This window comes from Fringilla coelebs (genome assembly GCF_963513975.1).
Source record: "Fringilla coelebs genome assembly, chromosome: 28".
Lineage (NCBI taxonomy): Eukaryota > Metazoa > Chordata > Aves > Passeriformes > Fringillidae > Fringilla > Fringilla coelebs.
This window is the reverse complement of record NC_140054.1, coordinates 4,102,119-4,128,946: the sequence shown is the minus strand read 5'-3', so window position 1 is coordinate 4,128,946 and position 26,828 is coordinate 4,102,119. Positions and strand designations below refer to the sequence as shown.

At 51.5% G+C, this 26,828-nt stretch overlaps 1 protein-coding gene across 1 annotated transcript; it reads left to right on the top strand.

The window, feature by feature from the left end:
• Nucleotides 1-97: 97 nt before the first annotated feature.
• Nucleotides 98-21,016, top strand: TFAP2E (transcription factor AP-2 epsilon; the record flags this gene model as incomplete). Its single annotated transcript, XM_084222670.1, has 8 exons — nt 98-124; nt 232-678; nt 975-1,026; nt 13,729-13,947; nt 16,389-16,617; nt 16,832-16,950; nt 20,095-20,236; nt 20,728-21,016. The coding sequence occupies 8 exons, from the start codon at nt 98-100 to the stop codon at nt 21,014-21,016; spliced, it is 1,524 nt and encodes a 507-aa protein (XP_084078796.1).
• Nucleotides 21,017-26,828: the final 5,812 nt, after the last annotated feature.

The window sequence follows — 26,828 nt, the reverse complement described above, 5'->3', positions numbered from 1 at the left end:
CGGGCGATGGGAGACGCCGCTCCGGCGGGATAGAGGGGCGGAGACGGGGGCACCCCCGGGGCCCGGCCCGCCCGGGGCTTGCCGCGGGCCCGCACCGATGCTTGTGCACAGCTACCCGGGCATGGTGAGTGCGGGACGAGCCCGGGTGGGGCGGGACGGGACGGGACGGGGGTCGGGGATTCGGGCCGGGGGTCCGTGCCCCCCTCACCGTCGCTGTTTTCGCCGCCGCAGGACCGAGCCGAAGGGCTGCCCGGGGCGCCGGCCGGGGCCCGCCTGCCGCAGCTGCCCTCGCTCAACCAGGCGCCCTATGGCTCGGCACCGCCGCTCTGCCACACGCCCGCCGCCGACTTCCAGCCGCCCTACTTCCCCCCGCCGTACCCGCAGCCGCCGTTGCCCTACCCGCAGGGCCAGGAGCCCGCTTACCCTCACCTGGCGGACCCGTACGCGGCGCTCAGCCCTCTGCACCAGCACCAGCAGCCGGCCTGGCCCCCGCAGCGCGGCCGGCAGGACGAGCCGGGGCTGCTCTCGCAGACCCACCGCGCCCTGGGGCTCGACCCTCGCCGCGAGTACCCCGCCGTGCCCCGCCTGCTCCACGGGCTGCCCGACGGCGGCCACGGCCTCGCCGACGGCCCGCTGGGCCTCCACGGCCTCGGTCACCACGGCCTCGAGGACATCCAGGTACGGGGGGACGGCGGGAGCACCGGGAGGGTGCCCGGGGTGGGTTGGTTGCCCGGGGACGGGGCCAGATCCCTCTGCCTGTGCGACCGGGGACTCCAGGCCGGGACAAGTCGGGCCCCACGGCGTCCGTACCCCCGGGGAAGCAGAAACACCGGGCCGAGGATTCCCTTTACTGGGGCTCGCTCGTGCCCTCAGAATTCCTTCTGACCGGGGGCAGCGGGGGGATCGGGCCGTGCCCGCACCGCGGGCGGCCGGTGCCCCGAGCCGGCTGACGGCTCTTCCCTCGGTGCTTTCAGGCCGTGGACGACGGCGGGATGAACCTGCTCGATCAGTCCGTGATCAAGAAAGGTAAGAAGAGCGCGGCGGCTCAGCGGAAAGCGACACCGGGCCCCGCTCCTGCCCTCGGGGCTCCCCAGCGTCGGGTCCCCCCGCGTCCGCCCTCCCGCGGGGCTGCCCCCCGCCCGTCGGGAAAGGCTCGCTGCTGTCCCCGGCGAGACTAAAACGAAAGCGGCGGGTCCCGGAGGGCCAGCGCGCCCACCCGCGCCCGCCCACCGCTCTCCCTCGGGCGGTACCGCGGCCGCCGCTCCTTCCCGGTACCGGAGGGCCCTGACGGGCGGGACCTGCTGTCGGCGAGCCCCGGGGCCCATCCCCGCCGGCGAACGCGTACAGTTTGCGTGGAGAACCCGGGGATGCCCCGGCGGCGTTCGGGGGCAGCTCTCGGTGCTCTCGGTCCAGCCGTCCCGCGGTCGGAGCCCCGCACCCGGCGGCGGGGGAGGCAGCATGGGCCGCGAACTGCTTCACACCGCGGCGGATCGGGCCCGTTCGGCGGGACTGGTACCGAGGGGAAGGACGCGTTTAACGGAGACGAGAAGTAGCGCGGCTTTCAGGCCGGTGCTGCCCGTCCTTGCAGCCGAGAGCGTCCCGCATCCCCATCTCGGCAAAACCCGGGTCTGCGGAGACCCCTCTCTGCCGCTCCAGAACCGGGGCTTCGCTCCGGGACCGGAGGGAAGGAGCAGCCTTTCCCTCCGGGGCTTGCGCGGGGATCGGGGCTGCGGGCAGAGGTCCCGTTCGACCCCCGAGATCTCCCGCGTTCGGTTCTGCTCCGCACCCAGAGCAGTCCCCCACATCCCAAGGAACCGGTGGGTAAAACAGCTCAACTCCCTAAAATATTTCTGTACTAAATTTTCCGCCGGGGCGTTGCGAGAGCGATGAGGGGGGCCCGGGAGCGTCCTGTGCGGTACTCGGGGCGATCCCTACTAGGGAATATTCCAGCGCTGCTCTTGGCTTCTCCCGGCGATTTTTTACAGAAATATGTGGATAGGAAGGACGCGTTTAACCAGAATGGAACCGCAGCCCTTGGGACGGCTCGGTAACGTGGGCCGGTGGGTGCTACAGCCCAGCAGTCCCGGCGCTGGTCCGGGCCGTAGCCGATCCCCGGTAACTGCATGAAAAACCTCCCGATCGTGCTGTTCTTCCCCAGCTGCCGCCGGTCGTTTCGGGGGGAGCGGCGCTCCCGGGGCGCCGCATCCCCTTTCCCTAGAAAAGGCTGTTTTGGGAACACGCGGCTGCCAGCGGGACATTAATGACCCGCATTAATTGAGCTTTAATCAGAACGCTGGAGAGGCGTTCCATTAAACATGCGGGAGTGAGGAATGGTTGCAAGAAGCTGAGGGGTGCGTGAGCCGGCACCGACCTTATCTCCGCGGCTTGGGCTGGGCAGGAGCACCGCGGAACGCTCGGGAAATATCCCGCAGTAGGAATGTTTGTCTGGAAGTTCGGTTAGAGTTATAGTGGTTCATTGGGTTTTTTCCCCTCCTTTTTCCAAAAGCGCCATTACTTAGAATTTTTTGTCTCCTATCGGGAGGATTTGTCGTTGTTTATTGCCTGTTCTTTTTGCCTCTGGAGATTTTCTAGTTGTCTAGTCTTGGAAAAGAAAAAAAAAAAAAAAAAAGGAAAGGAAAAATAAAATTAAAATATCTATGGCTGAAGGCAGGAACGGCGCAAAAATTGGCCGACCACAGCCCCTGTGCTCATGGACACTTGTTCTTCCACGCCCGTTCTTGTTTGCGTATTTTAATTTTTTTTTAATATTAATATCTCTTTTCCGTCTCTGTTTTGCCCTCTTTATTATTATTTTATTTTTTTCTATTATTATTCCTGTACTTGGAGAGCGAAGCTCCGAGTTTGCTGGAGAAATCGATAAATCCAAAGCCAAGAGCGTGTTTGTGGGGGGAGCTGGGCAGCCGCACTGGAAGCGGCGGGACGGAGCCACCGGCGCTTCCTGGAGCGGCGGCAGCAGCGGGGGCTCCGTCCCGGCACCGCTCCGTGTCCCACCCCGCTGTCAGGGACCGGGAGAACGGGTCCGGAGCCCATGGCCACGCTCCTCTTTCCCTGCCCCTGGAAGCTCCCAAACGGGCGAGTTCAGCTCTAAAGAAATCGGAGGAATTATGGAAGCTGCAGCCGAGAATCCCGGGTCAAACTGTTCTGCCCTCCACACGGCCCGGGGAATAAATTCCTTTACATTCGGCTTTGTTTAATTTTTTAGAATGTATAAAATGTGGTCGTTCTCACTTTGCTGGCTCTGTCAGCTTTGAGCTGTGTTCTAGAACCCCAGCGGGGCCAGAGCCGAGCCCGAGCCCCCGCGGGTGAATGACACCCCAGGAAAAATAAAATTAAATTAAAGCCATCTGAGGCAGCTCCCGGCGGGTCCCGGGCAGAAAGAGCCGGAGGGAGCGGCTGGGCAGCAGGGCTCGAGAACCCCCTCTCTGAAGGCAGCGAGGTTAAACCTAAAAAGCGCAGTTTTGTCCTAAATCGCACCGAGATCCCAAATGCCGATTAATCCTGGAATTCCTGGCGGAATGGCCGTCGGACAGAAACCTGATAGAAATCTTTGCGTGTGGAAATAGATTTATCTCGCCTAATTAGTTGCCCAGATACAATTGTCCTGGTTCAACAAAATATTAATCACCTTGCCCCAAATCCCCAAACCTCCCTTTTAACTCTCGTCCTTGGAGCCGCGTTTAGTCCTCGGTCAGAAAGAGCCCGGAACGGGAGGGAAGAGCCCGCAGCCCTGCGCTGTCCCCGCAGCCTCTCCCCTCCCGTACCCCGGGTTTCGGGGCCATCCCCGCTGCAGGGGGGTCACTGCCGATGTCCCCCTGCCCGGCGGGGCTGCGCTGCCCGGCGCGGGGAAGATGCTGCCCGGAGCCTTGGAGCGCTCTGTGGGAGCATCCCTGACCGCGCGTGTCTGTTTTCCCTCCTTTTCCTTCTGAAATAAACTTCCAGCCGTTAATATAATTCCGGGGATTTTGTGGGCATCTCGGAGACGCGGTGCATTGCCACCCTCTCCCCTCCGAGTGTTTTTCCCAGCCCTTCTTTCCCTGTTTTCCCTGCGCTCCGGCCCCTTGGCTGCAGGTAACTCCGAATTAATCAAGTGGAGAGGAAAAGCGGGGATTCACCCCAGCCCGCCCCGGGATCCCCATCCCGGGAGCCCCATCCCGCACCCCGGCGGTGGCTGTGCGGTGCCGGCATCGCGGCGGGGGCAGCCCGGGGAGGCAGATCCCTGCTCAAATACCCATTTCCACCGTTGCCCTCGGGACTGGTTCTGGTTCGTTATCGCCGTGGTGATCCCGCGGGCTGGAGGCGCCAGGTGATGAAGGGCACCGAGAAATCCCCGGTGAAGGGGTCCAGTTGGTTGTGGGGTGCGTTGTGTGAGCTGGGATTTCACTTGGAGCAGGGAGAGATGTGATAGCTCTGAAAAACGGAGGATGAGTTTTTCCCCCGTGGTGTCGTGACAAATGGGGTGATAGATTTCGTTTGGGAATTAAATGGATAAAATCTTGGATAGGGCAGCAGAGCATTTATGAATATCTTGTACTCATTCTCCCCTTTTTTTCCCAGCAGTATTTCAGAAATTGTTTTCTTTGCCTTTCTTTTGTTGTTGTTTTGTTTGTGGTTGTGTTTATTATTATTATTATTATTATTATTATTATTATTATTATTATTATTAATTTTACTTTCCCTTCCAAGAATTTATATAAGACCAGGAAATATTAGACTGGGAAACGTTAAAATTAGCCCTGAATAAGTTTAGTTGGGGTTCTGGCTGCTTTAGTTTACAGCAGCTCAGGAATTTTCTGCTTCACTCACCTGCTGCCCTGATGTTTAGTTGTCCAGGTCAGCTACCGAGGTCTGGCTGTGAGACCCCCCAGACATAAAACTGGGAACTCAGCAAGTCCCGAGCTCCTGGTGCAGGGTGCGACCTTCTGGTTATGAAATCAAGCATTTAGGTCGTTGTGCTCAGTAGCAAAAAATCCTGCAGCTTGGTTGTAAAATAAGGAGGGGTTTTATTGCTTTCACATCCTTTTGGGATCAGCAGAAAGCTTCTGGGAGAGCCTTTTTATTACAAAGAAAAATACAAATCTCTTTCCCTGGCACCTGGGGACAGGCTGGGGTGCGGGAGCAGCCCTGGGTCCTGCTGGAGGTGGGTAGGAGCAAGCTGGGGCCCTGTGGCAGCGGGAGCAGCGTGAGCCACAGGGGCCGGTGCAGCCGCTCGCGGGCACAAGTTTTGGCTGTGGCATTTTACAACCTGGAGTAGAGACAGGGCAGGGTGTGACCAGCGTGGGCTCACACTGGCACCCAGGCACGCACAGTGCACGTCCCCGGGCTCCGTGCTGGGGCATGGGACCTGCTCCTGCCACTGTGCCTTGTGTTTGTGGATCTGCTCCTGCCACTGTCCCTTGTGTTTGTGGATCTGGTTCTGCCAGATCTGTCCCTCGTTTCTGTGGATCTGGTCCTGGCTGCTGCTGCCCTCCCTGATGTTTGTGACTTGTTCCAGTTTCCATCCGAAGCTTTCGAGGCGCTCCGAGGGGCAGTGCTAGCGTTTCTGCTCAGGAATGTGGACCTGTTTGGCTGGATACTGGACAGATGGAAAGCTGTGCCTCAGAGCCCACAGTCAGGAATATTGCAAGAAGTAGCTGTCACTACTAAGGAATGCAGCAGAGGAGGGAGATTAAGACTGAGATACTTAAATCCACTCGCCACCACACGCGAGCTCCAGGTTTTGAAGCTTCTCAGCTTCTTCTCAGGCTTCTTCTCAGTGGGACTGGGGCACTGGCATGACAGCAGCAGTGCCATTTCTCCTTTGTTTTGGTGCAAGGAGGAGTTGAGCTGTAAGAAATGTAAGAAGCCAGATGTGGCAGGGGGAAAAAAAAATCCTGAAAGAATGGTAGATTAGATAAACATCATTTCCTGTGACGAGCAAGGTAATAAATGAGGTCATCCTGTAAAACACCTGGGGCTGTGAAGACACAGCTTTTATAGGACTGTCCAGGGCCGTGGGTGGAGGTACTTGGCTTCCAGTCAGCTGCAGGGTGCTGGGCTCGCTGGGGAGCCCTCCCAGCTCTCTGCACCTCCAACTGCGGCGGTAGTTTGCCTGAGTAGGAAAAGGGGCTCACCCGGGACAAGCCGGGTCTTGACTGGAAGTTTTGCTGCCTTAGTGCTGCTCATGAATGCTTTAAAGTTTCGACAAGCCCTCGCACACACCGGGAGATAGAGCAGCGTTCCTCAAAACACAGTCACACCTCCCGAGCCCGCCGCTTCTCCCTCGCGCGCACACGGTGCGCGGCGGGAACACCTACTAATCAAACAGAGAAACTTAAAAGAAAGTTTTTACTCTGAACTGCATCCAGATCACCATTCCTCCATTAAAATTATATTTTTAATGTCCTATAATTGCGCCAGGATAAGCCCAGGTGTGTGTTCATGTGAGATAACACACGCGGGTACTGGTGAAGGCGCTGGGCTTTGTCTCAACCTCCCCAGTGCCTCCCAGGCATGTGTTATCTCCAAGTTTCATGTACCTTGTCATGACTTACTGTTTAATTAGATGTTTCTAAATGAATTTTTTTCTTTGTTTGAAATAAAGAGCAACTGTTAAAGGGTAGGTTCAGGAAAGCCAGCTTGGGTTGTTTATTGGCATGTGGCTTGAGCCAAAGCAGCAGCACCTCTGCTCTGGGAGGAGAACCTCAGGTGAGGCTTCTCCATGGACAGCACCAAGCGAGCAGCTCAGTGTTGGGCTTGCTCTGGAGCACCTTTCCTTTCATTTTGGAGGCTATTAGGTATTTTTGCAGTTCTGTGGCCACTGTCACATCACTACCCTGGCTCCCACGGGGGCAACTTCATCCACAGGTGGACAGGCAGCAGGACAGCCTTGGCCAGGTGTCACCTGTGGTGTTTGTCCCTGCAAAGGAAGTGGTGCCAAGATCTTAATTTGTGTGACAGCACAAGTACCTGCCTCACTGGGGTCCATCAGGACATACACCCACGGCAGCACAGACACAGGCAGGACCCATAGGGACCCACCAATGTCACTCCAGCCCAGAGTCACACTAAACCTGCAGCAGAGCAGAGGCAAACACAGATCATTCCTCCCAGTTTAATAATATTCCAAGATAGATGATCTCAGAAAAAAAAGTTTGCAATCTCTCTTAATTATTTGAAGAGCCTAAATGAGGTTCTCTGAAGTCCTAGACTAGCACTTTAACCACTAAACCATCCCACCCTTTCCTGTGTGATCCAGGGAATTACTCACTCTTGCTGTCCTTCCATTTGTTTGTTTATTTTAATTCTTAATGGAGGAACTAATTAGCAAATCTGGATGTGATGCTTGGAGCTGCTGCGTGCTCAGCTCACATCTCCCTGGCCAGTCCCCAACCCAGCTCTACTGTGCCCGGGTGTTGCTTCCCTTTGGTTGTGGTTTGGGGGAAAAGGGCAGAGAATGGAGTGAGAGGGAATTGCTAGAAATGAGCCAAGGTGCCCATTGCAATTAAACAACCCCAAAACACAGCATGGCAGGAGCTTGGGGCTGGGAGCAGAACAAGGGGAGCTGGGAACAGGTTCACCTTCGTGGCTTAAAGATCCATGGCAGTGTCTGCCGTGCGTGCTTGGGATTCCAGCCGGGCTGAGTCTCCCCACCCTCTATCTCAGGCATTTATCTGGCATCAGTCACCAGAGTGCCGAGGCGCCAGGGAGAGAGGGATTGGGTCAGGCCCCGTTCCCTCCGGACTGGTCAGACAGGTCCCAGGGAGCAAGCGGTGTCCCCAGGGCTCCCTGGGAGCCCCAAAGTGGCCACATGTGTGGGAGAAAGCAAAGCCACCATCCCAGGGCTGGAGAGGTGTGAGCAGAGGATCTGACCAGGGGTGCTTTGGGAGATTTCCAGCACAAAATGTTAGCAAGAGATGGGGTGGCCATTGAAAAACCATCATCAGAGGGTTTGTTTCACCAATACACTGGTGTCAGCAACCCAGGGCATCTGTGCAAGGAAAAGGAAAAGATTTTTTTGCTGTACAGTGGGTGAGCAGTGCCTGTCCCCAAAGAGATCCCTGGACAAGCCAGCAGCTCCGAGGAGCCGCTGAACCGAGAGATTCGCGTTGCTGCGGTCAGACCCAGACTGAAACCCCGCCGGCTCGGCGGGCTGGCAGCGAGCTCAGTATGAAGGGAAGATTTTTTCCCTATTATTATTCATGTCTAATCTTTGCTGGATGGTCTTTTGCCCTTCAACAACCTGAATAGATGTAACAAATTGACAGGAACATCACAGTGGCTTCCACGGGATCGGCCACCGCTCACCGCGACGTCACAGCTTTGTTCTCCCCTTTTAGCTCATGGAGATCCCAGCCACACCAACTCAGGTGCATCTATAGGGAATACAGGGAAAATCTCCCCTGCATGTTGTTGTGAAATGGATCAAACTGTTTAAACATATAAAGATCTCATAGGCTGGGTGCCAAAGCGTTTGTGCTGCTAAAGGAGTAAATTTGGGGTGGTTGATGCTGCAGGCAGAGTTATGGAGTGTGTGGGGCTGGGAGCACTTGCTGCAGCACAGCCAGGGGTGACACTGGATGGGGAACTTCCCTTGGTGTCAGCATGGAGCAGTGTGGCTTAAATCCTCTGGCTCTCCAGCCTCCATTTCTAAACCTGCTTGGTTTGTGCTGTGAAACATGAATTCTATACAGGCAGAATTTGAACTGAATTTTAAATAATTATTCAGTAATTGAACTGAAATTGAAACGGTTAATTTTCTAGTGTAGATATGGAAAGGCATAGCTGCAGATTCAGAAAAAGTAATTTAGAATCAAGGGGGAGGGAAATAATGGGAATTACCAGACTAAACTGACTTCTCCAATGAAGTCGCTGCATCGGGGCAGCTTCCAACCAACAGCGCAGGAAATATCTCCAAACACTTTGTCACTCAAAAGCAGAACCCAAATAATTTTCATTCATTCCCTTTAAAGGTTCAGACACCTGAGTTTTACTGTTTAGGGGGACATTATAATCACTGATGTTTGGTGCCTTGCAGTGAAGTGTTTCTGCAGTTACTGCTCAGACTGTGACATCAGGATTGCCCAGACAGCAGAACATACTCCATGAAATGAAGCATGGAAAGGAAACATGTGGGAACTCACCACAAATTAATTGTGAGCAGTTTCCAAAAAACTGACAAACTATTCTGAACAGCAGCATATTTGAGGTCGAGTCATTCCTAAATGGTGAAGCAGAAAATGCATTAGCTGAAATTATCAATTGCAAAGCACTTTTTAGTCCTCTTCCCAAGTCCTGCAGGAGCACAGGAGGCTGAGTAAATTTTAATATTATATCAGCTGGCCATTCCTATCAAAGCATGATGTACTCAGCAGGGACCATTCTTAACCAAGTCATTGTACCCATGGATTTGGGGGATTCTGAACCTTCCTGCTCCATCAATCCATCCCAAAGCTCCCCAGGAGACACCTGCAGTGACACATAGTTGGGACTTCACTGGGTCAGACAGAGATACAGAATGAAAAATGGAATTAATATAGCATAGCAACCTCATATTTCTTTCCCAACCTGATGAATGGATTTGCATGGGAAACAAAATGTTAAATGTGGGAGTTTTGCATAGGCATGGGACCTCTCCTGATCAGCTTTCTCATGGGAATAGATTGAGGTTGTATCCCTGCTCTCCTCTGAGGGTCCGAGATTCATTTCCCTATCAGAGCTCGGTGATCTCTGGAAAACCCACAGATAAAACCAAGATTCTTTCCATCCTTCCATTTGAAAAGGCCAATGATGGTGGTTCCTAGAGAGGCTCTTTGACAGGGGGACTTGGTTCAGGTTGTGCATTCGAGATAAAGAGAATACCTGTATAATCCCCTCTGGGAAGAGAGGATAATTACAGACTGCGCGTTTGAAATACAGCTGATGGCTCTGACCTCCTTCCCTGGACCATCAATAAATACCTCTCTGCTGAAACACCAGGAAATTGGTGCAGCTGAACTCTGCAGCACCTCCTCCCTGAAAAAGGGCTTTTAAAGGGATGGCAGGAGCAGCTGCCCTGGCTCACACCCACATCCAGATATTTTTTTATATATGTATCTCCATCTTATAATTTACATCAGAGACATTCAAACGAAGGTTAGATGTGCTCGCTGACAGCTCTTCCCGGAAGACAACAGCAATCCCTCTCCTCTCTGCAGCACTTTCATCAGGGGCTGCACACAAACATCCCTCAGCCTGGACCCGGAGCGGGTCAGAGCAGCGGGACCCCCGGCCAGGGGACAAACCGGGGGGTTGGTGCTGTCACCGCTGCACCTGCAGAGTCTTGGAACCAAACCCTCGGCACCTGCGGCAGGTTGGGAGGGTGCAGGTGCGCCCTGGCCGGGCAGCACGGCTCAGCTCTGCCCCGCAGCGATGCCCGAGGCAGCCGAGCCGACCGGGGCCCGGGGGGCTGAGAGGCTTTGGTGGGGGGCTGGAGACAGAGCTCTTGTGCCTGAAGATGAGCGATTGCTTTGTCCCAGGTCGTCTCCTAAGGCGATTCACTGCTACCTCTTTAAAATGCAACCTCAAGAGTAGCACACTCCCACTTTTGAAGGGATGTCGCAATAAAAGCTCCGATATTCAGGGATTCCGCCTTACCGAGGAAGAGAATTTACCTGCAGTGTATCTGGAGAGAGAAGAAAACAGACTTGTAAGACGGGCAGCGATTTGCATGTTCCCTCTGGACCTGTTTTTCCCCTTACAGCACCTCGAGCTCCAGCTGGAAATGGAACAGAACAAATAACACCACGAGAAGCAACTCAATTCCCAAGTACTAAAATTTTCCTGCTTATAGATAATTTTGCAAGCAGGCACCGCATTTCTCCTATGGAAACGAGTCTGTACTTCGTATTTTTCTCTTTTTGTAGGCAAAGTTTTTTTTCCCTTAAACCCAAAAGTCGATGGTTTGCTGCTAGCCCTGAGCACGGACACCGGCTCCCGCAGCTCCCGGCAATCCCTGCATGGAAGACTGAGCCGGGCTGCAGCTGCACCTTTTTCACCGAATATTTACATTTCAAAGTGCCCATTTCCAGGAATCACAATGGTAATTTCACCCATAGACTTCAGTGAACAAATATGAGGAAGGAGAAGGAATGCAGGAGCAAAGGGATGGAGCATCCTCAGCCCGGACCGTGCGGGAGAGGGAGGATGAGGAAGAGGAGGCGCAGGGCTGCGGATCGGTTCGTGCTGGATTTCATTGGGCGAAAGCAGGAAATTCTCCGAGGTTTTCTAAGTAAAAGCCTTTGAAGAATGGGTTTGTTTCGCTCCTTCTTTTTACCTCTTAAACTTAAAAGCCAAAGGACCTACCTCTGCCAGCCAGAAATACAGAAACTTTGTGCTTTCTTTTGGGACACTTTGAAGGCATGAGGCTCCTTATTCCAGTCGCTGGATTCACAGCTGAGCAATGCATTCAGCCGCGTTTTTCTCCTGAAAAACCCTCAGGGAGACAAGGCTGTAACATCCCATCCCGCGGGCTGCAGCATCGCTGGAGGTATGGGACTCCTGTTGTTCGTGGAATTGCCTTTCCATTGCCTGTCTGCTCCAAGGGGCATCATCACATCCTGTGCTCAGGGGCTGGACCAACTCCTCCTGGTGCATTCAATACCCAAGGACTTCTCACCTGGAGAAATCTCCCACCAGAGATTACTTGGAAAGTTTTAATTGGGTATCATAACATCCCTCCCAGGTAGACATTATTATATTATTATCTGCAATTTGTTGCTGGAAACAATCAAGCCCAAACTGGGATAGTGACTTGTCCTGTGTCATAGCACAATTTCATTCTGGCTGTGCCAGGTACAAAGAGATAACCCCAGGCAGGCAGGGTGTTCTGCAGCTCAGGGAAGTCAAGGGATGAAACCTTTGGTGTTTTTGGACACCAGGACTTGTTTGAAATCACTCTCTACATTAGGGATTTTTGAGCCACAGCAAATGAAGTTGTGGGGGTTCATCATCTGACAGTTGCACCAGGCACATTTTAAAGACAAATCAGAGCTGACTCAACACAGAAGGCTCCTCTGATGGAAGATCACAAACCTTGAGGTTCACAGGGAGGATGAAGTCATGGGGGCAAGTGACTCTCTGGGAGTTTGGGTCTCTCCAGTGCTGCTCACACACAGCTGGAATAGAACAGATTGCAAGTGGCACCTGCCCAGTGAGGTTCAAGGCTGCAGTGAGAGGCTGAGTCTGATGGAAAAGCTTCCTGTGAGGTGAACAGAAGAAATGAGGATCATTTCCCTTCCCACACTCAGCAAGATTCTGCTCTGTGCCTGTTACTGCCGTGCTGCCCTTCTCCAAATCACCACAGCACCAGGAGCCAAGATGATGGAGTGACAAACAGCTCAATTTCACAGCTTCCTACAGAAAATCCAGAGCTGTGAGAACAGAGGCTGTACTTAATCAGCCTGCAGCACAGCACTTCCCAACACTTGGGCAACCTGGATTGCTTAGAAAGGCATTCCCACAGACTGGAATTGCACACACACACAGTTCATGCCCATGTACCTGAGCTGTGGTAAATCATTTCACTTGCTCTGTGCCTCAGTTTTCCCCAGCTGCACTGAGGAGCTGGCTTGAGTCAGGAGTGAGTTAATGGCTTTGGTGGCTGGTGCTGTACCAGCACTGGGCTGAGGATCAGCAATGTGTGAAGCCCTTTGAGGTGTGCCAGCATAACTTTATTCCAAAATCTGTTCTCCTTTTCAGGTCTGACCCCTCTGACCCATTCCAGTGCTTACCTGTGTCCAGCCCACCTGCAGCATCCCCAGGGCAGGTCAAAATGCTTCAAAAGGTCTTTAGTTTTTGAAATCTGCAGCAGAGCTCACCTGAATTTGCTGATTTAGAAATAGCAGGATTAATCTGAATAAAGTGCACTTCCATGGCAAAAACCCTCTCAGAAATGCCAGGCAGCTTAAGAAAAGGAGAAGGACAGAGTGAAGCAAACAAGCATGAATAAATAGTTGATAAATAATAAGAACAGCTAACAAAGAGGACCTTGCATTCCCTGGGAGTGCTCTGAGCAGTTTTTAAAGGTCTGAGGTCTCCTTCTTCCCCTTTCTTTGACTGAATCAACCCAAACTCCCATTTCTGCCCAGCCCTTTATAGCTTCCTGGGGTGGGCTGGGGTGACCCAGGGGTGCCCCATCCTGCTCACCAGGCAGGGCTGGAGGTGTGGTTGTTAGGGCACCAGCATCCAGCCCTTCCTCATCAGCCTTTGCAGCATGTCCCCGTGTGCACGAGCATCTCTGGGATGTGTTTCTGGGTTTCCACGGTCAGGAGTGGGACCTGAGCCTGCCCAAGCTCCTGCCAGGGGGACCAGGGAGGGCAAGAGCCGGGTCACGGTGGGAAAGGCGATGTCCTACTCTGCCAAAAACGGGTGTCTCCTCTGGCTGATCCCGCAGGAGGGGTGACGAGCGCAGTGACACGATGTGACATTTCCATCCCCAGCCACACGGGTGGCTCTCAGATCCTCGTTGTGCCCGGTCGCTCCTCTCTCAGCGCTGCAATCCCCACTCACATCGGGGCCGTTCAGTGCCTCAAACCTCACCTGTCTGTGCCCCGGAGGGTCTCTCCTGTGCGCCGCAGCCGGGATGAGCCCTCGGCAGGAGGCTGCGGGGGCAGCTCGGAGCGCAGGGGGTCGGCGCCGGGGCGCGGGGCTGGCGGCGCCCGCACCGCTCTCATGCTTCCTTCTTGTCTGCAGGCTGGCTCAGGTGCTCCGATCACCTGCTGCTTGCGGGAACAGGAAAGCAGCAACTGAAGATCGAGGGGGACTTTTGGTTTACTCAGATGACAAGAGACAATTTTGGTTCCCCAAAAGCCAAGGAAACAAAGCTGTCAGGCTTTAATGGTAGCTTGTCTCCCTCCTGCAGCATGTTTATGGGCAAACAAGCTGCAGATCAGACCAGGCAAACAGCAGCAGGTGAGGCTCAATAACGATAATTCGTGATTAATGGCGAATGTGGCTTTGTTTATTCTTGTTGTATTGAGGCAATGCTGTCTAATGGATGAAGCACTGCTGCAGGACTCCAGGGCCCGGCTCAGCTCCCAGCACTGCTGCCTGCTCCATGCGTCCCTTACATCCTCCGTGAGGGCACGAGCTCTACGTGACACAGCCACCCTGTCCCACACCTGCACGTGCCCAAAGTGACGGGGCTGTGGCCTTGGCTGAGGCTTCGAGGCAGAAGAGCAATGCCAAAACCCACGCTCAGTGCTGGTGCCTGCCTGGTTTGCTTGTGGCACAGAGCTGGGCTGACCCAGCTGCGCTGGGTTTTACCCTTCCCAGCAGTCAGCTCCAGGGCACAGCTTTCCAGGGCTTTGTTTCTGACAGTAGCATCATTCCTAAAACCTCCAGTACGTGTTTCCCAAGTGTTGTGTCTCCATGCTGCACATCAACATCACCTGTGCCTCCCTGTCCCTGCCTGTGGGGGACTGGCAAACACAGAGCTCTATCCGACCCTTCTCCATAGGCTCTGGTGTGAAATCACACTGGTACAGCTGGGTTTGCCTCCTCCCCAGGCGCTGTGTCCCATGGATGTGTGGTGAGGCACGAGCCCTCTCCCTCTCCCTGCATGGCTCTGCTGTCCCTCGGGTGTGTGCAGATCCCTGGCCACGCATGCGGCTTGAGCGCAGCCACGGCATGATGGCAGGCATGCACAGATGTACCCAAATATCTCCAGATCACAGAGTGGATCAGTTCCACACAGCTCTTCTCACCATACTACAAGCAACACCTGCTCCCCAGGGGAGTCTGGTTTGGGGGAGGCCCTTTCTGCAGCAGAACCCCATCACTGAGACCCTGCAGGGCCTCACAGCTCAGCAGCTCTGCACGGATATTTGCAAACCACGCTCTGACTTTTGATTTTAAGGGATCCCCTAGAGACTAACCTAACCTGTTCTGGCACTGCGGAAGAAAGCTTTGAAGTTGCTCCTTCCTGGAAATAGTCCTGGTTTCCTACATCTCAGGGGGATGTTCCTGTGTTTGTTCTGCCCTGGACCAGCCTCAATCATGGCAAACACTGACCGCAGCTGCCGGCTCCAGCAGGGCACTGGTGCATCTCGCCCTTTGCTGCCTGACTTTGTGCAAGTTTTGTGCTGGGAGGAAACTCCATGTCCTTCAGCTCCTTTCCATTCATCCCTTAGTCTTAAAACATGAGTCATTTTTATGGAGCATGTGCTGATTTTTATTGCCATGCCAGCAAGTTGTTGAGCTGGATTTACAATATGCCAATTGTAAGTGCCCCCTCATAGGTCTGGTCCATGTACCCTCCCTGGTTAATCCTGGGGCTTCTGTTTCATTTTGGGCATATGTATTTCCTTTATAAACCATGCAGTCACTGCTGCATTACTTGCAGGAACCATCTGACTGTGGAACAGTCATTCCTGAGGAAGCACAAAGAATGCCAGGGCTGAAATGATCTTTGGATTCCTTCAAAACCTGTTTTTTTTTTCTTCCAAGTTAAATTCGTTATTAATTTCACAGCATAAAAGCCAAAGATATTTGGCACAAGTTTCACCTACAGTTTTAACTTACAAACCTTTATTGCATCTAGGAATGTTTCTTATGGGATGACAAATGGGAAAACCAAGCCCCTGTGCCCCTGTGTGATGCCATAGGCCCAACGAGATGCTGCAGTTACCAGTGCCTGCCTAACCTTGTGTTAATTGACTTTTGCCCATTAAGCAAAGGGAAGTTTGTGCTGGATTAATTTGGTTTGATCTTCTCAAGCTTCCTTTAAGCCAGGGATGATGAAAGTTTAGGGCTGTGGCTATTTGTGGGGTTAATCCCAGAGCTGAAGGCAAAGGAACTCTTTCCCCTGGCTCCCGTGGGCACATAATGGAAGCAGAGCTCTCGGCCAGCCCAGCAGCTCCTGGGTTTGGGGCAGGGAATGGAGGTGGTTGATCCTGCCTGGTGGGATGCAGTGTGTGCTGGCACAGAGCCGAGCTGCAGCTGCAATCCCTGGAGAGGATTGGCATCCTGGCCAGCGGGACCAGCCACGTTTTGCCTGGCCACCCACCTCCACGGAGCACCCAGAGGGGACAGGGAGGGCAGCTGGCCACAGGTCAGCCAGCCACACTATGGACAATCCTCAATCTTCCAGGAGACCAGCCCAAACCTTGGCTTTAATTACAGCTGGGCTGGCAGGTGTGGGAACGCAGGCGAGGGCAGCGTCCAGGCTTCTTCCTTTCCTTTAACCTTTATTTAGTTTAGTTCCATCACCCCACCTCGCTTCTCTCATTGAGGAAAATAAGGAGCTCATGAGACACCCCAGTGCTGCTGTCTGGGAGGGGCTGGAGAGCTGCCTGGAGAGTCTGGGTCTCTCAGCCATGGTCTCCTCTTCTCTCCCTCTCCCTTGTCTCCAGTGCCCATCCCCTCGAAGGCCAACGGCACCACCATCTCCACGCTGTCCATGAGCAAGGACGGCCTGATTGGAGGGGTCACCAATCCCAACGAGGTTTTCTGCTCCGTGCCCGGCCGCCTGTCTCTGCTCAGCTCCACCTCCAAGTACAAGGTGACGGTCGGGGAGGTGCAGAGGAGGCTCTCACCCCCCGAGTGTCTCAACGCCTCTCTCCTCGGCGGGGTGCTCCGCAGGTAAGCTGCCCCAAGAGCCCCAAGATCTGTGCTCAGCACCAGCTCTTGCCTCAGATAAAGAGATGAGAAATTCTGGTGTGTGGTACATTAAGGAATAGTATTCCTGTTGCTTTTTTTACTTTCCTTTCAAACGTCAAAGCTTAAATTAGGATTACGGTTATTTTAACATGAATTACGTGGAAATTTATTTTCCCTCTTTGTTTTCTCTTTTCAGAGCCAAATCAAAAAATGGGGGTCGGTGTTTAAGGGAAAGGTTAGAGAAAATTGGACTAAATCTACCTGCAGGAAGGCGCAAAGCTGCCAACGTCACCCTGCTCACATCCCTCGTGGAAGGTAAGGGTCTCTCCTTGCTCCTGTGGAGGGTGGGGTGCCAAAACTTCCATCCCATTAATTTCCACCTTTTCACAAACCAGAACTCTTTAAATATGGAGTGGTCACCACTGAATGAACATGGCAATGTCCCTGTGTAAGTCTCCACACTGACTAAAGGATGTGTCCTTTTAAATGAGCAGACTCTTGGGAAGGCAGCGGGCAGAACACGAATGAAACCAAGACAGCAAATGTCCAAGAAAATGTCTGAGCATGGTTGCTCTGCCTGTGGTAGGAAATTGGAACTGCATGATCCTTAATGTCTCTTCCAACCCAAACTCCAACCCAAACCATTTTAGAAGCCTATATTTCCATGTTTGCTTTCCAAAACTCAGCCATTTCTGTTGGATCAGGTGTGGCCCATGGAAAAGGCTCCTCATGGGTGCCAAGCAGGACTGTAAGCATCCTTCTGGCTGGGGTTCAGGGTATCCCTCATTTCTTTGAGCTGTTTTTAATAGTTGGGTCACAGACACCAAACACAAAAAAAGCCTGAATAAAGCTGCCAAGAATTTCCCATGTGCCCACCTAAGGCACAGCTCAGGTGCTTCCAACCACGCCACCCTCGAGCAGCATCCCAAGCTCAGGTCTGGATCATGTCACCTGTAAAGAAGGAAATGTCCCATATCCAAGTCCTTCCCTCCTGCAGGAAATGAGTGAGACACCAAGGAGATGTCAAACTGCTCTGAGGTTTTGCAGGTGGAGCTCAGGTGTGGAGCAGCCACCCTCAGAGCTATGGAAAAGGTGCTGCCCTGGCAGGCAGAGCCCTGCCCAGACATGTCAGGTGCCCCTGCCTAACTCGGTTACTTCCTCCCCTCCTACTTCTCTCCACCATGGAAATGATGATGTTGCCTCTGCACCCTGGGAGAAAAGCACATGGGGATGCAAACAAATGGAATGACAGCTCTGCCTCCCTCTGAGCTCAGGAATCCATTGTGTCCCTGCCCAGCTCGGTGCAGGCAGCTGCCTTGGGATCCTGAATAGAAAATCATCTCCATTGTCGCCAGCAAATTAAATGACCCGCTTCATTAGGCGGAGGTTGTTACCCAGGGCAGTTGGTTGTGCTGAATGAAAGGCTGATTTCCATGAAAAGAAAAGAAAGAAAAGAATGAAGGAAAGAAAGGAAGGAAGAAACGTACAGTTTGATTTCAAGTGGCTGCTGATGTTTTGGTTCCTGCTTCCCAGCTCGTAGTAAATAGGAGTGGTGCCATGTGTGTTTGATGGATATAATTTCCTCCTGCTTGTAAGCATGATGGAACCAGGGGATGTTTCACCCAGAGGAAGGTGCTGCTGCCCTGCCATCACCCAGCACACACAAACTGGTTTGTCCCCCTCTGCCCCAAACACAGAACATTTACTGTCTTGGCTTAATTTGTTTTCTCCCCTCTGCCTTCTTGAGGTCTAATTATTTAAAAGAGTCAATGGATGGGGTCTTGAGTGCTGATTAAAGATTTTTTCTTACACTGACCCACAGCCACTCAGAGAGATGGGGAGGATGTTCCTGCAGAGCCCAGGGAGCACCAGGTAGAAACAGCTCCCTTGGGAGTCCTCACCACGTACACCAAGCACTCACCCTCTCTTGGGCAAGTGCTCCATGAGAGCACCTCCAGCCTGGACCCAGGGGAGCAGCAGGGCTCTATTTCCACTCCAGAAACATCCCTAAGCTCTTGGAGGAGGTTTGCCCTCAGCCAGGCTCTTGCTGCCCACTGTGGCCCTTTGTGCACTCTCCTGCAGCCTCTCCTCCTCAAGATCTGGCTCAATGTGTCTTTAACACTAAATCCAGAGTGTCCTGCTCCTCCTGGCACCTCTCTAATCCAGCATCTAAATTGCCTTTAAAACACGTTAAAATGTGCAGCCATTCACACACTCATGGAAGAAATAAATCCTGGCTCCAGCCCTGGCTCTGACACGAGGTCACTCAGCTCTTTTTTGTTATCCCAGTATCAGTTTTTCAGCAGTTATTCCTTTCTGACTGTTTTTTCTTAACACCAAACAACTGCAACTCTGATGCTTTGGGTTTACCTTATTTGCTCTTTCTCTGGAGGAGGAGATGAAGTGGAAAGTACTGTTGTTCTGTGGGAAGCAGAGACACTTCCCTGTAACAGGGCTCCACAGATTGAGCTCTGGGAGCTGGGCAGGCTGGGATGGGATCTGGGTTAATGCTATTAGGATGGATGGCCTAATACATGTGAGCAGCAGGGGGGCAAGGCAAATTAGCTCTGCCTGCCCGACCGGGATTTCGGGTGTTGGGCATGATCAATTGCCATCAGCTCTGATTATTTCCACGGGGACGCCTGGAGATGGATCAATTCCATCAATGGGTGGGCATTTCCACGGGGTGATGGATACGCTGCCTGCACGTCCAGCCCGAGGGCCCTGGGGGGGATGTAACCCCCTTCCTCCTGCCCCTTCCTCCTGCCCCTTCCTCCTGCCCTTCCTCCTGCCCTTTCCTCCTGCCCTTTCCTCCTGCCCTTTCCTCCTGCCCCTTCCTCCTGCCCCTTCATCCTGCCCTTCCTCCTGCCCTTCCTCCTGCCCTTTCCTCCTGCCCTTTCCTCCTGCCCTTTCCTCCTGCCCCTTTCTCCTGCCCCTTCCTCCTGCCCTGCCTCATCCAGCAGTCACGGGGTTGAGGTCACTCTGTGACCCTCCAGTTTCCCTTTCAATCTCTTCTCAATTTGGAGAGGCCAAGCAGGAAATTTGGGAAGATGCAGCAGGAGATGTTCCCAAGTGAGAAACACCTCTGCTATTCTTCCTTGTGCAGCAGGTGCTGTGAGTCACTCCTCACCCTGCTCCAAGGCCAGCACTGTCTTGATGCTCTTGTAAAATGTAGTAAAGGAAGGACCCAGCTGCTGTTTAGGGCTGGCTTATTTGGCCCACACAGACTAATTGCCTCACAGATGAGAATAAGAAACTCAGTGGTGTTTCTGCAGCAAGACACGAAGGTGGGGAGAGCTCTTGGGTGGCCACTGAGACAGGGAAGGGCGCCAGTCCCACCAGAACTGAGCCCCTACAGCGAGATGGCTGAAGCTCTACAGGAGTTCCCAGTCCCCAGTTCCCAGTTCCCTGTCCCACTGGTGCTGGCACAGTGCTGATGTCCCTCTGTCCTGCTCTCAGGTGAAGCCATTCACCTGGCTCGGGATTTTGGCTACGTCTGTGAAACCGAGTTCCCAGCCAAGGCAGCAGCAGAGTACCTGTGCCGGCAGCACTCCGACCCCACGGAGCTCCACACCAGGAAAAACATGCTGCTGGCTACCAAGTGAGTACAGAGGGCAGGGAGCCACTGGTGCATTGGGGATCTGCAGCCTGGCAGGGCAGCATTAGCCCCCAAACTTTGCTCTTCTGTGGGGAAGAGATGGGCTCACACTGCGGGAAGGTGTCCAGGGTTTGTTCCTGCATGGGAGAGGGTAAACCCAGCCCTGGAGAGCATTTTGGTACTGCCCCATGTGCCTTTTCAAAGCTGTGGTTCTGCACTCAGGGGCTTTCCCCAGGCTGGAGCCAAAAACTCCCAGTGGGTAGGCAGCTGTTGAGGCAGAGAGCAGGAAAAGAACCCCAAAATACACCCAGAGAAGTTGTGGATGTCCTACACCTGAAAGCATTTCATGCTAGTTGGATGAAGTTCTGAGCAGCCAGAGGGGCTGGAACTGGATGGTCTTTTACATCCCTTACAACCCAGACTGTTCTGTGATTCCATGACCGAGTCCTGCAGCTCTCCACCTGCATCAGAGTGACCAAACCTCTCTCTTTCAGACAAATTTGCAAGGAGTTTGCAGACCTGATCGCCCAGGATCGCTCCCCGCTGGGGAACAGCCGCCCCTCGCTGATCCTGGAGCCGGGAGTGCAGAGCTGCCTGACCCATTTCAGCCTCATCACCCACGGCTTCGGCGGCCCGGCCATCTGCGCCGCCCTCACCGCCTTCCAGAACTACCTGGTGGAGTCCCTCAAGGGGCTGGATAAAATATTCATGAACAGCACGGGGAACGGGCACACGGCCGGGGACTCCAAAGCCTCAGACAAGGAGGTGAAGCATCGGAAATAACAGCGCTGCCTCCCCCGGTGGGAGCTTCCCCCGGGCACCAAAGGTGACCCAGAGCATTGTTTTCTGAACTGCTGAGCTTGAACGTGCGGGGAAACTCGCAAAGCAAACAAAGAAAAGACGGGGAAAAAGAAGATTTAAAGAATATAAGAAGAAAACAGTGCTAATGAACGTAGTGAGAGTGAGAGAAGCCAGGCTGATGGCTTTGGGTTTTGCCTTTTCTTTTTTGTTTTTTTTTTCTGTAACGTGGATGCAGGAAGACAAGTCATGTGCAATTTGATTTTATTTTGCTTTTTAAAAAAAAAACACCCATAGTGAAATCCTGGAATTTGTTCCAAGTGAAAAACTGAGAGGAAAGAGCAAAAGCCTCATCAGTGCAAGACCCAGAGCAGGAGCAGCCGAGGGCAGGGGGACGGAGCCCTGGCTCCACCTGGATTTATCTGCTGGTTTTGAGGCAAACACCCAGGAAACCTTCCCATTTCCCCACCCGCAGCCCAGCCCTGACACCAGGCCAAGGAAAACTGCTGGCAGAACTGCTGTGGATTGAAAGCAGGTCCAGGCTTTGTTTACAGCTTCAAACTGAGACTCACTGTGGATTTTCCTGGGGGCTGAGGAGCCCCAAGCCACGGCACGAGGGAGGAAAAACCACACAGCCAACGGGTCCCAGGGCAGGATCCAGGGGAGCCCCCCTGACCGCTGCCCTCCTGGCTGGGGACAAGGCAGGTGAAGTTAAACCCAGGACTAAATAAAACTCCACAACCCACAGATAACAGCACACAAGTTTCTAAATTTAGTAATAATAATAATAATAATAAATAAAGCACAAGGAGCAGAACTTGAACCAGGCCAAATGGAACTCTTCTAAATCTGTATATATTTATTTATGTGTAATTAAAATCTGAAAGTTTTAAAATGTCCAGTGCAAGTTATTTATATCAAATCGAGTTGGGTTTTTTTTGTTTTGCCTTTTTTTTTTTTTGTTTGACTGTTTGTTTGTTTTGGGTTGGGTTTTTTTCTTTTGAAAGATGAAAATCTTTGGATTTTCTGCCATTAGAAATGGGAATGAAGTTTTGGATCCACCAAACTGTAGCATGGACAAGCTAGGCTGTGATGATGATGACTCTAGAAGTTCTGCAGGATTTTGTACTTGCTGTTGTTTCTCTTAATGCTGCAATAGATGTACAACACCCACACTACAATGTCATTCTCATTCTCTTAATAAACCTCTTTTTATTTGAAGAAAGCACCTCCATCGTTTTTGTGAGAAGGATCCTTTGCCTCTCTGGTTGTATCTCAAAAGGGATTATATAGTTTATTAGATGGAAATGATATAAAATTGCATAGATTGAAGAAAGAATTCTCCAGTTTCATGGCTGGGGGTTGAGTGCTGTCACAAAGAGAGCTTGGGGGTGACAGGAGCTGGGGTTCCTGCCCCTGTCCCCAGCCCTCGTGCTGAGCCAGCTGGCGCCAGTGGAGATGAATGAGTTTGCTGATGTTTCAGAACTACTCAGGGTAGTCAAATCTAAACCTGTCTGTGAGGAGCTGCAGAAGGACCTCATGGTATCAGTGATAAAAGAGAAGATAAACAGCCCCACTGGTCTCCAGGCAATGAAGCTCCAAATGTGTTTTGTTCGTGGCGTCGCCACGAGCAGGACTCTGCACCAGCTCCCAGAGTTTAGAAATAAACACAATGGGAATGGTCAGGAAAAGGACTAACAAGGCAAAAACCAGATTATGTGTGCTAGCCTTGTATTGCTCTGTCCTGAATGGCTCTGGTAAAATCCAGCTGGTAAATCCATGGGGAGCTCAGGTGGGAGCAACTCCCACGTGAGGCAGGACCAAGGGCTGGAGCTGCAGGAGGAAGAACATGAGCAGGATGTGACAGAGGTATGGAAAATTATGGGATAAAAGAACACAAACAGGGAAAGACGACACCAAACCAAGAGGCAGGACACCCATGAAGTGGTCAGGAAGCAGGTTTAAGGAAATTTTACGTGCCTCAGGTAAGAAGCTGTGACTTTTCATGGGAACAGGTGTAAAAATGGCTTTTGACACAACAGAAGAGGGTGATTTTAGGGAGCCTCCTTGCTGCCTTCCCCACACATCATTGCTCCTCACAGAGGAGCAGCTCAGGGACTGAGCTATGGCAGCACTGCCTGCATTGGACCCTTCTCAGAGTTGCACCCCACAGGTTTCTCTGGAGGTGCAGAACAGGCTGATGGTAATAGAGGAAAAACCCCAAACAGTCCCAAAAGAGACCACAGGAGGTTTGAAACACAAGCCTCCGTTTCAGGAAAGTGTGAAAGGAAACATTTAATGTCCTAATATAATCTGTGGGGATGGCTTAGCGTCAGAAACTTGCATTTAAATATTCCCTTCAAAGCTTAGGGAGGCATTTAAATTGGGAATTGGATTGGAAACGTCCCTTGGTATGAGGTTTGTGAAAGCAAAGACCTAAATGACGGGCTCTGCAGGTCTGGTTTTGCTCTGGACCTTCCCAAAGGAAGAGCCAAAAAACAAGGAGGAGTCAGAGAGCAGAATGGAAATATTACAGACACATCAGAGGCTTGTTTACACTTCAAAGCCAGTTTGGATAATGCAGGGCGTGAGCCAAAAGCACAAAAACTATTCCTATTTAAAATTATTCCAAAGTAGGAGTGCCCTGTTCTGCATCAGCATAATCCACATTTAAATGGATTATGATAAAGGAGAGTAAGGTGCTTTTGTGCTACAATACAGGTTTCCCTACATGGGGTTATTTAGGATAACTATGCTGAAATAATTCCATTTGCAGACATCCTCTGGTGCACGGTATCAGAGCAGAGCAAGCGACGCTCCAACACAGGATGAAAGTGTGTGTGTGCACACTGTAATATCCAGGCATGAAATATCATTTCCTAATTTAATCACATTATGCAAACCTGGCTTGGCTGGGGCACTTTGAATATCAAGGAATTCTTAGACACAGCATGGATGAGCAACGCAGACAGAGAATCAGGATCTGCCTCCAGTAATTACACACCACATCCATGGGGTGGAAAATACCTCCCTCCTCATTTTCCTTTTTGGGGACCTGCAAGTCTTTGGAATGTTTTATGGAGAACAGTCTGGTGCCTGAAAGGCCAGGACACCTCCAATGACCTGTGAGTGGGAGGAAGTTGCATGATTTGGATTCACTTGTTGATTCCACCACAGATGCTCAAGATGAGTAATGGACACGTCACATAGGAGAAACTTTCTAAAAGCATCAAGACTTCCCAAAATTTTGGACACCCTCATTCCTGCAGGCCCACAGAGACACTTCAGAAGAGTCAGGGGTCGTGCAAGGCCAATTCTTGTGCTGAAGTCCCCTCCCAGCCAGGCCATCCCCTGACATGTCCTCTCCTTTTCCATCCTAAGAGGAAAAAAACATTTTACACAATTCCAGGCTCAAGCCCAGTATAAATTCCCACACTGATTACAAATCTCATCGTGGGAAAATACATAGGATTGTGTCAAAGAGTAAAAATAGATCCAGGCTCGGGGTTTCTACGCTTGTTACAGAACAGGCTGGAATTTCAATTCTAAAGGGGAATGAAACATAAAAAAAAATCTTTTTTGAATTAATTTTGAATGAATGACAAATCCAGGGAAACCACACACCAATCCTTGACAAGTGAAAAAGAAAAAGAGAGAAACTCTTCAATCCCTAAGAGTCAGCTGTGCCAAGGGCAAACCAAGGGGAACATGGAGCTGTGACTGTGCTGCATCATTAACACCAGGGAGCAGAGGCTGTGCTGGAATTCCACACAGCTTTGGACAGACTAAATAATTACCTTTAAACAGGCACCTTAAAAGCAACAGGGTAATAACAGCTCTTGGTGTGAAACAACCCAATAACCAGAGTTTGCTGACCTGTAGTTAATGCATTCCTTCCTATAGGAGAGTCCATTAAATTCCCAGCTTTGCATGCAGAGTCCAGGAGCCACACAGCCTGTGAGCAAGGGAAGCTTTTCCTGGTGGTGCAACTGAATCAAAACACCAACACTGGAAATGTTTTCAAGTCAGGCAGTGAAATAAATGTCATTTGTGAGGGTGACAAGATGCTCCTGAGGTTATTGGTGTAGACCATGTGCAGGATGTGGAGCCTTCATTACCCAAACAGAGCTGGCACAGAGAGTCTGACCCAGCCATCACCCAAGTTATCCCTTTGGTCATCCCATCTCAGATCCTTTATATGGAAAATAATTCCCACTGTGGCCACCTGAGCATTTCCATAGGGTACTATAAATAGCAATAATTATTGCAGACATTGAACATCCACCCCATGATTGTGGTGCTGAAGCATCCCAGAACTTTTCCAAGGCAGGAAAAATTATGGCAGTGAAGTTCTGGATGGTTCATTTGTATGTTTTTATCCTGACACCTTCAGGTGCTTCTAATTTGATTATTTTCAGCAGAGAAATGTATAAAATCCCTGAGGTCCAGAAGGGTTTCTCATTAGGATAGCTTTGTTCTAGTAGCAAAGGTTATACCAAAGAAAATGTTAAGTGGAGACAACTCAGCTCTTTTTGGGGTGTGAAATGAGTTCAGAGAAACTTCAATTTATTGCTCCAAGCCAAGAAGTTCTGCAGCACCTCAAGATGTGTCTGGATGCTGCAACTTCTCACCTGAAAATGGCTCTGCTGTGCAGAAGTGCCTTAAATCCTTCTTGAGTTTTTCCACTCTTTAGAGCCTTAAATTCACTCAAAAATCCCCAAGGGGCAGCATTTTCTTGGTGTAACTGAACAACTTGCACCAACAAAAAATAACTGGTCCATCATCCTCCTCTGGCCCAAAATTCCAGGTATTCTCTGTGATTCCGTTTTTTATCTCACAGAAGAGAGAAGTTTCAGCTAATTCTGCAATGGCATCTTGGATTTCTTTATCATTAAACATGTGCTATAAGTAAATCACATTCTTCTCACTGGACAATCAAGGTCTTCCAGTCAAACTTTTCCTCTGTCACAGACCTGATCAAAGTTGATCCGTGGATTCTTTTACTGGATGAGACTCAGAACATCAGTGCCTGAAATGCCAAGTGTCTTTATTCAGGAGTAATGAGAGTTTCACCATGTGTTGAGGACCTCATTGCCAGCCACATGGAATTCTGACCAGATTCCTGTGCAGATTGGATCTCCCAGGGATGTTGCTTTGTCAGAGATATTTTTTAACTCAGCATGCAGCAAATACTTTCAAAAAAAGAGGAGGATTTCCTATGAAAACATTTTATGCAATCCAAATATCTGCCCCTGTTTCAGGAGGGTTACATTTATGTTCCCACAGTACCTGGTTGTGCCATCAAACATCAAATCCTCATTGTATTAGACCTTGTGCTGAAACATCTAACCTGCACATTTCTATTTCAGCAGATTAGTTTGCAAAGGAAACAGTTACCTGCACCTCACTGAAAACAGAGGTGACACAAGGAGCTGAAGGGACCTGAGGAGTTTAGGAGATGGTTGGGATTCAAACACAGACAAATCAACTGGAGCACCATAATTCCAAAAATCCCCAAAATTCATTTCAACAGTCTGTTTCTAAAATACAATCTGTACATTTATAATTTTATTTCCAATGACAAAAAACTCTTCTCCTGTAAGCATCTCTGTCCTACTTCACTACCTGCAAACATTTTCCAGGGGGGCAGGACACAGGATACAGGCACTGCTGAGGAGGAGGAGGCTGGTGGAAAGGCCAGTTTGCTCAGTCTGGACCATGAAAACAACCTTTCTTACACCCTCTTGGTAATGTGCTGCTGTTTTGCCTCTTAAATGGACCCTGGCACCACAGGGAA